Genomic DNA, 16,039 nt, shown 5'->3' on the forward strand with positions numbered 1-16,039 from the left:
AATAGGTTCTACACACACACAAAAAAAAGAAGAAGATAAATACAGTGAAATAATACACTGAAATATACTGAAACATTTTATCAAACACTTGGTGGGCGTGAATCTCCACAACTCTCATCAATGGTGTTTCTACAACTTCCACACTAACCACAGATTCACCAAAAATCCAAGAAGAAGAAAAAGTGAACAACTTTGAGAACAATTCTCCTTTATCATGCCCAGAATTTTCTCTATCCTACAGGTGCCAACTTGAGCTTCGACTCTTTTAGTGTCTTCTCTGTAGATTGCAACAGGTTGGACTTTTAAAGCAAAATTGACATGGAGCACTTGAGCAATCCGTCTAGTTTAATGGGACTTTGTCATCCGAATTGGCTCCCTCAGCTCCCAATTCCCTTACCCAACTGGTTTTCGAATTTTGTAAACTTTCCTGTTGATCAAGACATCCATTTTCTTCATTTTACCTGTTGTCCTCCTTTATTCGTTACCTACACTGTGTGGGTAACGATTAAGGAAGATGGAATCATGCTAATAACAATGATAGATAATGGGCGTATAATACGGTTGAAAATATTGAAGATGAGAGAGAAATTAATTTGAAAAGAGAAGAGATTGAGAGTTATTGGGGAACATGGGCCGTAAGTTTAGGGGAAATACAGAGACACTTGTAGATCAGTTACAACTGATAATTTTGAAATTAATTTAAGCTACTAAAAATAAATAAAATAAATGGTAATTATTATTAATAAATAAGTCTTAGAGGTAGTTATGTCCAGTAAATTTTCCTATAAAGAAATCAAGTTACAGCTCCTCACATTTAAGTAGGACTCAACTCATGATATATCATAATCCTTAATTCCTTGTGTACCAAACATCCATGGTATCATATGGGTATCACTGGTTGAAAAGGAAATTTTACATATCACTGGTTGAAAAGGAAATTTTACTTAGAAATTGGACTTTGGACCCCTAGCAGGAATATACATATACATTTTGGGCTTAGATCTTTAGATGCAGTAACATCCTCGTCCAAAGAGTTGTGCTCCGCCTAAAGCCCCCTTTGATCTCCTATGTTTCTTCAACACCTCCTCCCTTATCTTTTTTTAATTTACTTTTGTATTTGCATAGGACTTGAAATAAAAGTTCAAACAATCAAGGTACTGCCTACTTTAGGATATTCTCCTAGAATGAGGAAGAGAGTAACATCTTGTGTCTCTAGAAAAGACTTATATTTAAAAGCATTAGTTGTTGACTTTTACACAAGTCAATAACTTGGAATTATTTATCAAAACAATACAACACAACAAGTCATAAAAACTCTTCAAAAGCTGTCCTCAAAGGTAAAAATAATTTTATTTTGGTAACAAATGTGAATATTACCATTGATAACAATAAAAGCAATACCTAAGGAGCAATCACCTAATCTCACTTGCACCTACAACTGGAGAAGTGAGAATCAGGCCTCAAAAATAGCAACTAATTACATAGTAAAGTATGCCAAAAACCTCTTCATCTATGAGCTTTCCTAGACCTTTTAAGTATACTTATCCTCTCTACAATTTTTATATATCTGATTGATGTATCTTAACATGGAATAATTTAAAGAAAAAGCTAAAATGCTTGTCACATTCAAACTAATTTGCGGTTAAGAAGCAATGGATTGTTGATTGATTGGTATAATATCACCTATCAGAACAAGATTACTTTACATGTTATGTACTAGCATTCATAGATACATGGCGTGCGCAGGATAGTTATTTAATGAAAAACGCCAAGCTGAGAAATTGGTAAGAAAAGATAGAACTTAATTGGTGATTTAAATAAAGAAAATTTTACCTGTCATAGCTAACCTAATAGTTATTTATAGATAATAACTACCTTTTAATTTAATTTCTTACTTGTCATAGCTAACTCTAAGAGTTATTTATAGACAATAACTACCTTTTAATTTAATTTAATTTACCTATCATACCTACTAAATACATAGAATTATTCCACTGTATCAATCTTTCCTCTCTTCTCCCTCACCTCTATCTATTTTTTCCCTCGCTATGGCTATAGCTACCTCTCTCCCTCCTTTTCTCCATCTCCAGCGAAACCCAAACCACCGCCCTACCACCCCCGCTCCATGACCTCACTTCCACCTTCCCCCTCTCTCTCTCTCTCTCTCTCTCTCTCTCTCTCTCTCTCTCTCTCTCAACTGAACAAATCCGCACCAATGAATTCGCCATCACCGATTTCCGAGCATTCAATCAGATAGGCGTCTACGAAATCGAAGAAGTATTATTCTTCATATTCTTATGCATACTACACCTAAACGTGAGATTTCGGATTTTTGACACACATAACCACATGAACAACATGAGATCTTTGAGTAACAAACATGAGATCTCAGATCTGAGTATATTCGTCATTTTTTTTGTATTTGATCAGAAATTTGACCAGAATCCATGGCTTTCATTGTTGAAGTTGTTCTCTTTTGCTAATGCCTATGATTACTTGTTGATGTTTATTGGACTCAATGGTGCTTGTATACATAATGGTATTTTGTGTATTTCTTCAAAATTTTTTAGGGTAAATACAGTGGTATTTTGTATTTCGCCGGAAATTTGACCGGTTTTGATTGTATTCTTCCTATTCATGCCGAAAATGGCAACGAGAATATTGGCCGTCATGGCTAGATCTGGTCCTTTAATAGGATTTGAATGTATTTTTCATTTTTTTGAGTGTAAATACAGTAGTATTTTTTATTTTCACCGACGTTATGACCAGATTTGATTGTATTCTTCATTTTCGCCATTTTTTAGTGTAAATACATTCAAACACAGTCGAATACATTCAACTGATGCGGCATCAGGCGGTGACTTTACTAATCTGAACATGAACACATTTAAATACAGCCAAAACAAAAGGACTATCAGAATATAGATACAATGAAATACATAACTCCTTCATGTATTTAAAGAATTTACTCCACTCAGTTTTTATGATACATGTATTTTGTTGTATTTAAAAACACGAAAATACAGTCGAAACTCCTTTGTGTATTTAAAGGATTTACTCCACTTTGTTTTTATGATACATGCATTTCTTTGTATTTAAAAACACAGAAATACAACCGAAATCATATAAAAGGTAGCCATGGTTTGTAAATTGCAAACTTGTAGCTATATATTGTTAGGGGATTATAACATGTAGCTGTTTATGTAAGTTTCCCTTAAATAAAATATCTATGCAATAACAACCCAACAATGAAATGTAATTTTTGCGTGGATTGTCCTTTTTTGGGGTGGTCTTAAAATTTTGCCCCTCAAATTGGTGGTCTTTAAGTTTTGCCCTTCGCTTGAAAGGGTGGCCGAAAATACTGAGATTCTGGGTTCGAACCCCCGCTTAGGCGTAAAAATAAAAATAATTTCGCAAGGCAAAACATTAAGAAAAGTTTACCTTATGCGACATAGGTTGCCTTAAGGCATAACTAAAGTTATATTGGATCCGGCATAGGTTGCCTTAAGGCATAACTAAAAGTTCGTCTTATAAGGCAACCTATGCTGTCTCCGGTAGAGGTTGCCATAAGGCATAACTAAACCTTAAGGCATAAATAAAAGTTTGTCTTATAAGGCAACCTTTGCCGGATCCCTAAGAACTTTAGTAATGCCTTAAGGCAACCTATGCCGCACAAGACATACTTTTTCAAAAGTCTTGCCTTGCGATTTTTTTTTTTTTAATTTTTATGCCTGAGCCGGGATTCGAACCCAGAACCTCATGATATTCTAGGCAAAGGGCAAGAATTAAAGACCAGCAATTTTAGGGGGAAAAAATTAAAGACCACCCGAACAAGGGGCATTCCTGCGAATTGCCCGTTTTGTGCGGATTACCCTTCTTTTGGGATGGTCTTTAAATTTTGCCCCTCAAATTGGTGGTCTTTAAGTTTTGCCCTTCGTTTGAAAAGGTGGCCGAAAATACTGAGGTTCTGGGTTCGAACCCACGCTCAGGCATAAAAATAAAAATAATTTCGCAAGGCAAGACTTTAAAAAAAGTCTGTCGTACGTGGCATAGGTTGTCTTAAGGCATAACTAAAAGTTTGCCTTATAAGGCAACCTATGCTGGATCCGGCATAGCTTTAGTTATGCCTTAAAACAACTTATGTTGTCTCCGGCAGAGGTTGCCATAAGGCATAACTAAAAGTCTTCCCTATAAGGCAACCACTACCGGATCCCCAAGAACTTTTTTTATGCCTTAAGGCAATCTATGCCGCGTAGGGCATACTTTTCCAAAAGCCAAGCCTTGCCTTGCGATTTTTTTTTAAAAAAATTTTATGCCTGAGCCGGGGTTTGAACGCAGAAACTCATGGTATTCTAGGCGAAGGACAATAATTAAAGACCAAGAATTTGAGGGGGAAAAATTAAAGACCACCCCGAATAAGGGGCAATCCTGTGAATTGCCCAGCCAACAACCATCCCGACCTGCTAGGGCAATTCACAGGATTTCCTTTGGGATGGTCTTTAGTTTTTGCCCCTCAAAATGTTGGTCTTTAATTTTTGCCCTTCCCCTTGCAATCCTAAGCTTTGCGTAGAAATCATGAGTTTTGAGTTCGAACCCCCGCTCATGCATAAATTAAAAAAAAAAAAGAATCCCAAAGCAAGGCTTGGGTCTTTTGTATGTCAGACCCAGCATACACTTTTTAAGGAATAACTATAGTTATGCCGGACCCGGCATAACTATAAGTTCTGTCTTATAAGGCAAAGTTTATGTCTTACGGAAAAGTTCCGTCTTAGGGGCATACTTTTAGATATGCCTGCCCCATAAGGCGTAACTAAAAGTATGTCCCATAAGGCGGAACTTTTCCTTAAGGCATAACTAAAATTTTGTCTTATAAGACAAAGTCTATATCTTAAGGAAAAGTTATGCCTTATGGGCATACTTTTAGTTATGCATTAACTAAAAGTCTCCCCTATAAGGCATAACTAAACTATGTCTTAAGGAAAAGTTCTGCCTTATCGGCAGCCTTTTAGTTAAGGTTTAAATAAAACTTTGCCCATAAGGCATAAGTATGCCGGGTTCGGCATAACTTTGGTTATTCCTTAACTAGTGTATGCCGGGTCCAGCATACACACGATCCAAGCCTTGCCTTGCGATTTTTTTTTTAATTTATCCCTGAGCGGGGTTCGGATCCAGAACCTTAAGTATAAAGCCATTTTTCAAGCGAAGGGCAAAACTTAAAGACCACAAATATGAGGGGCAATATTTAAAGACCACCCCCAAAAGAAGGGCAATCTGCCCAATTTTTTGGACTTGCTAATCTCATGGCCCAAAACAAATTCACATAATTAAACAGTAGCTTAAAACAGAACTTGTTGTTTAGAGGTTGCAATTTTTTTTTTTAAATCAGTGTATTGTCGAGGCTAACTTGTTTGCACCTCGACTGATTCTATGAATACGTGCTACCTCTTACTAGTACAAGTACTGAGTAATCTTTCCACAAGGCTTGGATAGAAGGGAATCATCAAGTGGTTTACCTCCATTGAGATTTAAACTTGAGATCTCATAATTCTCAACTCACTTCATTAACCACTAGATCACAACTTTGGTGCTCATTGGTTGCAGTTGTATTTGCACAAATTGGGACTTTACTAACGTCTCTTCTTGCTTCCATACTTAGACCTCATTTGTTTTCATTAAGATTAACACGTTTGAATCTGAATGCTCATATGAATGATTAAGATATTGTCTTTAGATCTGAACACTGGATGGTTAAGATTGTTTATTTTTCAACATTTGAATGTGCATAATGTATTTATTTAAACATAACAAATATACAATTCAAATAAAAAAGTAACTAAACATTAGAAAATAAATAAAAATTTAATAAAATAAAAGTATTATTTGATTAAAAAAATGAAACATTTATGTTTGCTAGTAATGATGGAGATGTTTATAGTGGTGGTGGATGGTGGGTTAAGTTTTGGGGGGGAGGGGGTGGGGTGGATAGTGGTGGGAGGGTTGTGGGGGGTGGGTAGGTGAGGTTGGGGTGGTGATGGTGGTGGCGGTAAGTGGGGGGTAGGTAGTGGAGGATTTGGGTGGGTGGGTAGCGGGGTGGATAGGGCAGGGGTGGGTTTGTAGGATGGGGTGGGTAGTGATTAGGGTAGGTGGGTTTGGGGTGGTGGGTTGGGGAGTTTAGGGTGGGTGGTGGGAAAAGGGGTGGGGAGGGGTGGAGCTGGTGGTAAAATTTATCCATACAAAATACCTCTTAATGATATTGAAATTTTATTCAAGATCTTAATGTTTAAGATCTATTCAGATCAATAAGTGCTTAGATCTTAATGTAAACAAATGTATTTAATGACATGAGGTCTGAACCAATAGATGTCCATTTAGTGCAAACAAGTGTCTACCAGTCCATTGCTTCTCCGAATAAAGCCAAAAATCAAATCTCTAAATTAGATAGTAGAATTGACCTTTTGGGGTGTGGGTTAGCTGGAAATATACAAATAATAAGCCAACATCAACAGTTTATTGTTTATCAATTACTCATTTATCTCAACACCGCATAAATATAGTCAAAACTCCAACTGGCACATACTAAATAAAGATTTTACATTTATTTTTTCCTGTGAGAGATACTCTTGGTCTCCTATTACCATGTCCTTTAGTCCCTCAATTCACTGCGTTTGCACGCAATATTTGGCATACAAAACAAATAAACAAACCGCAACCAACGTGCTTGTTGGACTTTTCTAGACTACATTACTTCATATTTCTCAAAGTTAGTGATCAGCCTAGATCTACTGATCTCTATTTCTCCACTCCTTCTTCATTCTGTTTCTAAAGAATTAAGATCAACAATGTCATCGACACATCATGCCAAGACTGATTCGGAGGTGACGAGCTTAGCCCCGTCATCTCCGAATCGGCCCGTTTACTACGTCCAGAGCCCGTCAAGAGACTCTCATGATGGTGAAAAGACCACGAATTCGTTCCACTCCACTCCCATACTAAGCCCAATGGGCTCACCGGGCCGACAATCCCGTGACTCATCTTCCACTAGGTATTCGGGCTCACTCAAGCCCAGTTCGCAGAAATCCAGCAATGGGTCGAGAAGCAACAGTGGGAGACACCACCATAATCGTCATCGCAAGGGAGATAAGCAACAATGGAAAGAATTTGATGCTATAGAAGAAGAAGGACTTCTTGATGACGATGCATATGGCAAAGGTTTCCCTCGACGATGTTATTTCTTGGCTTTTGTTGTTGGCTTCTTTTTGCTCTTCACTTTCTTTTCTTTGATCCTGTGGGGTGCTAGCAGAAATCAGAAACCTGTCGTCACCATGAAGGTAAATTTAATTTCCTTTTTAGTTTAAGTTTAGTGTAATATAGGTTAAAAGTAAAATATTTATATATTGAGGTTAGTCATGAAATAATTACAAGTAAGATTTGGACCAGTTTAACATTAATTGGTAAACTGATTAGAATAGTACTAACCTGCGATCACATAATTTTACTACACTGAATCACTGATAGTGGAACTGTCTGTAACGAACAGAGTTGTTGCTAGTTGGAAGATCAATCAGCCAAATTAACCGCGAGTAGTATATATACTTAAATAGACATCTTATTAGATATGCCAAGGCGCAGATCCGTTTAATTCCCTTCATGTACTTGCATCATTGGGGCTATGTAAATTGGGGCTCATTTCTTTTGTAGTCACTCAACTAATAGTTATTATCTTAGAACGTCACATTTTTTTTTCTTGATTCCAATTTCCTCAACAAAGAAAGTGCTTTATGAAATAATAACTATTACTAGTTGAGTGCATCTGAGAAGTCAACTCTGTAAATTCTTGTTATCCTAATTCAAGTTTACTTAAGAACTGAGATTCACAGTGTAAATTTGCCTTCATTTATCATCTGATGAATTGAATAAAGATGAAACGAATCTCGTGATCAGATATGTATGCCCACATTAAAAGATTTGTAGGTTGGGCTTATAGTACGATGCTAAGGCCTAGCAAATGTTACTATAGTATTTATAATTAATTAATACTGTATAAGCTTCAAATATCTCTCTAAATGGACGGTGGGGATACTTGTTAAAATTGAGTGATTTGTAATGCGCAGAGTATATCATTTAATGAATTTGGGGTTCAAGCGGGCATGGACTTCTCGGGAGTTGCAACAGAGATGGTATCAATGAACTCCACAGTGAAGCTCAGATTTCGTAATACAGGCACATTCTTTGGGGTGCATGTAACTTCTACCCCTCTCGTTCTCGCCTTTTCAGAGCTCACTGTAGCCACTGGCACTGTAAGTAGTCAATTACCTCTTATTAACATTATTTTTTAGTTGATGTAACTTGATGTACTTATAATTTCGAAATGGTTTTAGTGTGTGTTGGTTATGGGGGAAAATGATTTTTCACAGAAAATGTTTCCTGAAAAATATATGGGATTTAAATTTTTTCTTACTGTTTTTTAAGTAAACATAAAATATTGTCCCAAGAATATTTATATATAATTTAGGTAAATATTATGGAGGTAGGGGTGTGGGTGTGATTGATGGGGTGTTAGGGGGTTAGAGGAGACCATCAACGTGGTATACTGCTTATGGAACTTGTTTTCAGAAATCCCATGAGGCAAATAATTTTTAATCTTTAAAGAATTTGTTTTCCCCAAGAAAATGTGTTGCATAATTTTTTGACCAATCAAACGTGAAAAAATGGAGAGCCATTTTTCATCATACCAGACACACCCCATATATTTATAGGGTAATTGTGTAGATAATTTTTACATCATGTACTCTTTATTTTTATCCTAATACTAATTCCACTTATTATAGACAGTTTCCGATAATTATCTTGTAGATGATTTAATAGTGTAAAGAAATTCTTACACCATATAAAATTTTCTAAATAGACTCCTTAAGAATTCACATGTCGATAATGTTGTGTACGTGGTCTTAACTAGCGCAGGTAAAAAGGTTTTACCAACGAAGAAAAAGTCAAAGAACAGTAGCGGTGACATTGATAGGAAGTAAAATTCCATTGTATGGAGGAGGAGTCGACTTGTTGAGCAAGGAGGGGAAACCAATAGCACCAGTGTCGTTGACCCTAGATTTCATGGTTCGAGCCAGGGCTTATGTTTTGGGAAGAGTGGTCAAGCCCAAGTTCTACAAAAGGGTTCAATGCAACGTTGTAATGGATCCTAAGAAAATGAACGTTCCAATTTCGTTGAAGAAATCCTGCACCTACGTATAAAATAATTATTCAAGAAACAGACCCACAAGACGCCGAGTAACAAAGAGACAAACAACTTCACAACATAGGCAAGTGCTGCTTCGTTAAAGATCCAAGTTTTGTTACTTTTCAAATGTTAAATTATAGAGGAAAATGAGGTGTGGCTGCCAGGTTTGTCGCAGATGGGGAGTAGCTGTCTGGCTTGTTGTATTGAGTGAATTAAATACCCGTTGAGGAAAACATGAACTCTAGAAACCGATGTATTTATATATATTTTTAATTCCATGTTTTGGTTCATTCAGATGAGATTGTTACTACAGAACTTTGAGATCTAAGTCCATCGTATGTCTAGTGAATAAGTCATTCATATGTATGGTTTGGATGCTATTCTTAACATTTCTCGTCAGTTTTATTTGGGAAATCAATGATGCAAGACATCTATCTTTCATGCATATATTTATTAGTCAAGTATGGTAAAGTGATATATATGCATCCTCATTTTACTTTTTAATTACTAAGATGAAATTGCTCGATTTGATATAAACTTTGAATGCAAATAAAATTTTACTATATATAAGTTTCTCGATCTATACCAAAAAGTGTGAAAAAAGTCATTTTGAAAGGCGCCTCGTTGGGTTAGATAAACAAAGTTGGATTATATTAATTACTAACATCATTGCATACTTGTAAAAATAGGCTAGGTATTTTGTTTTCTATGAATTTCTTTAATCTTCTTAAGCTTTTAATGTACTTTCTATATTTGTGTTATTATGCTACTTAATTAACGTAGTATAAATTTTAAAAGTAAAGATCAATGGGACTTACATCCCATGTCTCGAGGCCTACGTCTCCTCCTAGGCTAACTAATAGCCTGTTTAACTAAACTTATTTTTTCCCAATAAGTATTTATTTTAAAAAAGCGAGGTGTTTGGCCAAGCATTGGAGAGAAAATAAGTACTTACGGGGAGTAGCAGAAACAGTTTTTCAGAGGCTAAAAAAATAGTTTTTGCTCAAAATTACTTTTTTGAAAAACACTTTTGAAAAAAATACATTAGATGTACTTTTTAAAAGTTTGGCCAAACACTAATTGCTTGTTGCTCAAAAATGTTTTTTTAAATTAATTGGTCAAGCACAAACTACTTTTAAAAAAAAATACTTTTCAAAATAAGTTAATTTTAGAAGCCTGACCAAATAGGCTATAAAACATCTTGTTGCACCCCTGCCTTTTAAAACACTGTTAAGTTCTTACAATCACTTGGGCTTGAAAAGAGATCATATGGACTAACAGCCATAATTCCGCTTTGTAATGCTATGGCCCTAAGCCCCCAAGCTCGACATCTAGTTCTTGTTTTTTTGCGCGGATTGTCCTTCATTTGGGGTGGTCTTTAATTTTTGCCCTTTACCTTGTTGGTCTTTAAGTTTTACCCCTCAAATTGGTGGTTTTAATTTTTGGCCTTTGCCTTTGCAAATTCTTCCTTAAGGCAGAATTTTGCAAATCTGTCCGTGCAAATTCTGCCTCAGAATTTGGGCCTTAAGGCAGAATTTGTATGCACAGTTTTGCAAATTCTGCCTTAAGACCCATTTGCAAAGGTAGAGGACAAAAATTAAAGACCACCAATTTGAGGGACAAAAATTAAAGACCACCCCAGCGAAGAACAATCCTGCAAATTGTTCCATCTAGTTAACCCCTACTCAGAAATTGGATATATGCACTGGGCATAAGGTTTGGCCCATAATAGACAATCCAAAATGATGGGCCACTCCTTGAAATTCACAGCAGGAGGCAATGAACCTAAAATATCAACAACGCCTTCGTAAGTGTCACTTTTACAGGCTGGTGATCCACTTTTGTTTATGCTTTTAAAAGGTTGTGCAAAAATATAGACTCAGCTGGCATAACTTCCTCTGCTCCTTTTATTCTTAATGTGATTTAGTTCAAAATTTAATTTTTTATTATGAAATTACTGTCATTATTTGAAACTTATAACATCGCGCAACATAAGCAAAGCAATTGCGAGCTTTCAGGTTCTGATTAGGAGGATAAGAATAATAATATTGTGGAGAGTGGAATAAGGACTAAGACAAAGGTGCATGTAGCATTTTTTTTTTTAAATTTATCTTCATCCTTCATACAAGTAGTCAAAAACGGATGCAAACATTAGTATTACAGTTTGGCATGTATGTATTTTGATGTAAAGGACCTAAAATGCTTTAATTCATGCCACTACAGTGAAACTTATGAACAATTTTATAAAATAGGTAGAATGAAAACGTACAAGTCATACCAATCTGGCATGATTTGTAACCAATTTAAAGATAGGTAAATGAAGATTATATTTAAAGTCATGTCGGCAAGACTTGTGAACAAGGCAAGTTTATTAATTTGACATGACTTGTTGACAAGGCAAATATGTTAATTTGTCATGACTTGTGAACAATTTAAGGATAGGTAGAATGAAGATTACACTTAAAGTCATGCTTGAATCAACATGACTTATGAATAATGCAAGCTTGCCAAATCTGCCATGACTTATAAATAATTTAAAGATAGCTAGAACAAAAATTGTACTTAATATCATGACCCGTGCAACGTGACGTGTGACAGACTATTTTTTCAGGTATATAAAACCAGAATTACTTTTGCGCAAATTGTGTTGGAAATAACAACTGGGTCAGGTTTACCCATCAGAGGTGCTAAATGCTAATTATCCCGTTAGCCATTAACTAGTCCTCCTCTAAACCCTATCAATAACGTATAAATACATTTGCTATAAGATTTTTCAACAATATTATGATGATTAGGGTGAACAAAAAATACATTTGCATCCTCTTGTGGATATCTAGACCGCGGATAAAGGGGATTCATCTGCTTAGTGAGGATTTCCTACAATCAGTGACACGAGCCGTGATTGTTACAGATCTGCTTTAAATTCACTTAGGAGAAACCCGTAAGTTTTCTGAACTAGTATGTATTTTCAGTTACATACTACAAATTCGTTAATCGAAAACAAAAGTTAAATAACGTGAAATGATTCTAATTGCGCAAATCACCCAAAGTAAAGTGACTCGTTCCAAACAAGAATCAACCTGTGGCTTGAGGAATATTCTTTGGTCCATGCTCTTAAAGATTAGGATTTGTATATTTAAGTCAGAATAATGATAGCAAGTTACTACTATCTTTTTCTTGTAGGACGTAGGCTAGTTAGGTTTTGAAAATTAGTCATAAATGTAAAATCAGGAACATGTGAAGATGCCAGTGGAGGGGTTTCTACTTGCAAAGGATTCCTAGTCCAATTGTCACATCATTAAAATATCAAAATCAACCTCCTTTTAATAGATAAAGTCAAGAGTAAATTATAAACAACTGGAATTGTTAAAATTCAATCCTGACATCTTGCAATTTGCAAATGCTTGGGAAGTTGCAAAGACATAGCCACTTGCAACTGTAGATGGACTAGGAAAGAATTCATTCTAAGATTAGTTTTGCACCCAACTATGTATTCCTTTCTTCAAAACTGATTGCGCGAGTTGACTTTTCTTTATTCAGGAAAATAAGAAGAATATCCATTATCCCTTCTCACGTCACATTTCTTGCCTTTTGGAATAAGATTTGCATGGCTTCCATTAATTGACGATCACAGGGTGTAAAAAGTTTTGTATTTATCTTTTTTGAGTAGTGGAGAGGCTCGATCGGGGAAGAGGAAATAAAAAAATAATTCTATCATTGAGCTATCCATTAGTATTCTCGATGAGTGTCAATTGATTACTTAGTATCTATGTCAGTGAAAAATAATAGGCAGTCGATAAAAAAGTTAATATGTGTGGATGTTAGCTCTGACACTACTGATAAATAAATAAAAAGAAAAAGTATTTGATTCAACATCAATTTATACTTGATCCGTGAAGTTCACGCATGGTATTCATGTAAATTTGACTACATGACTTGTTAAGAAAAACGCAATCCTGTATCTTTTACACTCTTTTTCTCCTAAATATGAGTATATTATAAGAGATAAAGCGGGGAAATAAAGAAGAGAGGCTGGATAGGAAGCATCTAGTCACAAATTTATTGTCATAATCTAAGGGACTGCAACTTATGCCGAAAGGTTTTTATCCGTTTATTAGTTGATGAAGCATTTTATATTGATTTTTCGGCTACTGAGCCAATGATTTAATTGGAGAAGTTGCAACTTATATTGATTTTTTGGCTAGTGAATGAAGTTATGAAGCACTTTATATTGATTTTTCGGCTAGTGAGCCAATGATTTAATTGGAGAAGTTGCAACTTGCCAGAGATAAGCTGAATAATTGCGTATGATTTAGTTGATGATTGTTGGCCCAAAATATCTGGGCGAAAAAAATAGAACAGCAACAAATCCAATCTAAGCACAAGTGCATCCACTGCCATTCTGCAATTCCCCTTTTTCCAAGTAACTAAGTTGTTTCATAACTTTCATTTACTAAATACGGCTGATAAAAGATAAAATTTGTACACACTTTGTTGAGTCCCAACCACTTGTCTTAATGTTGAAAGTGATATCCTAATTCCAAGTTCCAACCTTAGTATGTACTATGAACTTGTTTTCTATTTACAAAGAAGTGGGAAAAATTGACCTGCCCAACCAATAAGGTGAAACAAATTAAAAAAGAAAAAAAAAATCAGAGCTGATAACAAAAAATCTTCAGCACTCTGGAAAATCTAAATACTACTCTGGCTTCTTTTCTATCACTCAAATTTAAAACAATTTGATAAAGATAGACATCACCGAACGCTGACCCAACCATCAGCATTAGACCATTCAGATTGAGGTCTAAATTGATTCATTAATCCTCGCAATCTCTCAGCCGGTGATGTGGATAATGACCCACCGTTAAAACTGAGCAAATCTTGAATTGCCGGTGAGGGTAGAGATGTAATTTGACATGTGACTGTTGATTCAGCAGAGTCATCAGATACCCAATCTGGGAAATCAAATGGACACCTAGGAGATGTTGACGGGGTGCCACTCCCGCATATTTCGTCACACAATGTAACAGTGTCATCATCATAATTTTGATCTGCAACAAAGGGATGTTTTAGAAGCATCTCAGCCGTCCATCTTTTTCTTGGGTCCTTAACGAAGCATTTTCCAAGAAAATCTTTTCCTTCTTCAGATACTTTCGCTGGAAATTCAGGCAATTCATCACCAACTCCAATTGTCATAAGTAATTGGGTTATGTTTGAGTATTTCCAAACTGGAACACCTACTGCCAGCTCAGCAATTACACACCCAAGTGCCCAGATATCGGCGGGAGTGTCCTGTTCGCCGGCGGTAACCATTTCCGGCGACATGTACATTGGAGTACCCCTCAATTCACATCGTAATTTATCATCTTTCGGGGATTGGGATCTCTTTGCCAATCCAAAATCAGCAATTTTGACTTTACCATCTTCACCTAGAAGAATATTCTGCGGTTTAATATCACAGTGAACATATCCACAAGAGTGGATATAGTATAGACCTCTGAGTAAGGCCTTGGTGTATTTCCTGACTTCAAATTCCGGAAATTTACGATCACTGGAATTCTTGAGCTTATCCGACAAGGCCCCCCCTGAAGCATACTCCAACAAGACATTGTACAATTTTCCGCCATTTTCGTAGGTGTAGCTGTCACCAAGGCAATTGATGATTTGTGAACAGCCCTTAAGCTCATCCAAGATAAGTTTCTCGTTCATCAGAGTAGCTGAACAGGAAGCTGAAGAAGACTTGACCACCATTGACGGAGAAAACAGACTGCTCTGTTTTCTGGGTATTGCGAAACTGACTTTGCCAAAGCTACCATGGCCTACTGCTTCACCTCGAACCCAATCCATGGGGAAGATTTTTTGAGTTGGAATTTTGATATTTAGGCTTTCTGTTGAAGAGGGAAAGAAGAGAGAGAGAGAGAGAGAGAGCAGAGATACCCGCAATTAGCCGCGAACTTTGCTTCACACAGAGGACTTCTATATATAGTGCGGGGGAATTTATTTTCCGTTTTTTTAAGCCTTATTTATTAATTTCATTTGTGTTTACTTCCAGAATGAATTTAGTAAACAATGTTCACATAACTAGTGATTCGTGACGAATACATGCGACGTCTCGTGGTTTTTTTGGGGATTGTTTTATTAATAGTTCAAGTTGTGGGAGGGAAAATTAAAGGGCACGCGATTGTAGTAAGATATTTGTTCCTTTCTTTCCGCTTCAAATGATGTAGTTCCTTTCTAATTTCGCTAAAATAACGGACATCGCTTTTAGAGACGCGGTCCATTGAATTATTGGTTTTGAGGTTACCTATTTAACGTGATGGTGTCAATTAGATTTCAATTTCCATAAAAGTGTGAACTGTTTATGGTGAGTTTAATCCAACTTCTCGAGTCTACATATTTCCATATGTAGGAAAAACTATTTTAATTCATTAATTTTAATCGAGACATATTTGTATACAACATATTCATATATTGAAATTTATATAAACTGAAATTGTTCTACATTCACTATCTTCGAATCATTATCATAGTTGTACGTAAAAAAAAAAAAGAAAAAAAAAAAGATCTTTTCCATTAACGTGCAATAGTTGAGAAAATCGGATTCCCCGAGGATCGGATGGTGATGGTTGAAATATCCCAAATAGCCACTCTACCATTAGTCATATATTTTTTGATAAAATAAGCCTGCCCCAGTTAATAAAATTCACGATCACATTTTAAACATCCCTACTAACAAAATGCCAAAAGAAGAACAGAAGGTCAGTTTTCAATCAGAGAATAAAGTGGACGGTTTCTGTCACGGTTAAA

General features: G+C 35.9%; 2 protein-coding genes across 2 annotated transcripts; one reads left to right on the forward strand and one right to left on the reverse strand.

Annotated features, from left to right (window-relative positions):
* Positions 1-6,606: 6,606 nt before the first annotated feature.
* Positions 6,607-9,526, forward strand: LOC132623126 (uncharacterized). The gene is made up of 3 exons (XM_060337831.1): positions 6,607-7,328; positions 8,112-8,297; positions 8,962-9,526. Exons 1-3 carry the CDS (start codon positions 6,840-6,842, stop codon positions 9,244-9,246), a joined length of 960 nt encoding a protein of 319 aa, XP_060193814.1. The 5' UTR covers positions 6,607-6,839; the 3' UTR covers positions 9,247-9,526.
* A 4,134-nt stretch (positions 9,527-13,660) lies between these two features.
* LOC132623129 (mitogen-activated protein kinase kinase kinase 20-like) lies at positions 13,661-15,326 on the reverse strand. Its single transcript, XM_060337835.1, has one exon. It carries the CDS (start codon positions 15,077-15,079, stop codon positions 13,988-13,990), a length of 1,092 nt encoding a protein of 363 aa, XP_060193818.1. The 5' UTR covers positions 15,080-15,326; the 3' UTR covers positions 13,661-13,987.
* Between the last annotated feature and the right edge of the window lie 713 nt (positions 15,327-16,039).

The sequence above is a fragment of the Lycium barbarum genome, chromosome 12 (assembly GCF_019175385.1).
Source record: "Lycium barbarum isolate Lr01 chromosome 12, ASM1917538v2, whole genome shotgun sequence".
NCBI classification, from domain to species: Eukaryota; Viridiplantae; Streptophyta; class Magnoliopsida; order Solanales; family Solanaceae; genus Lycium; species Lycium barbarum.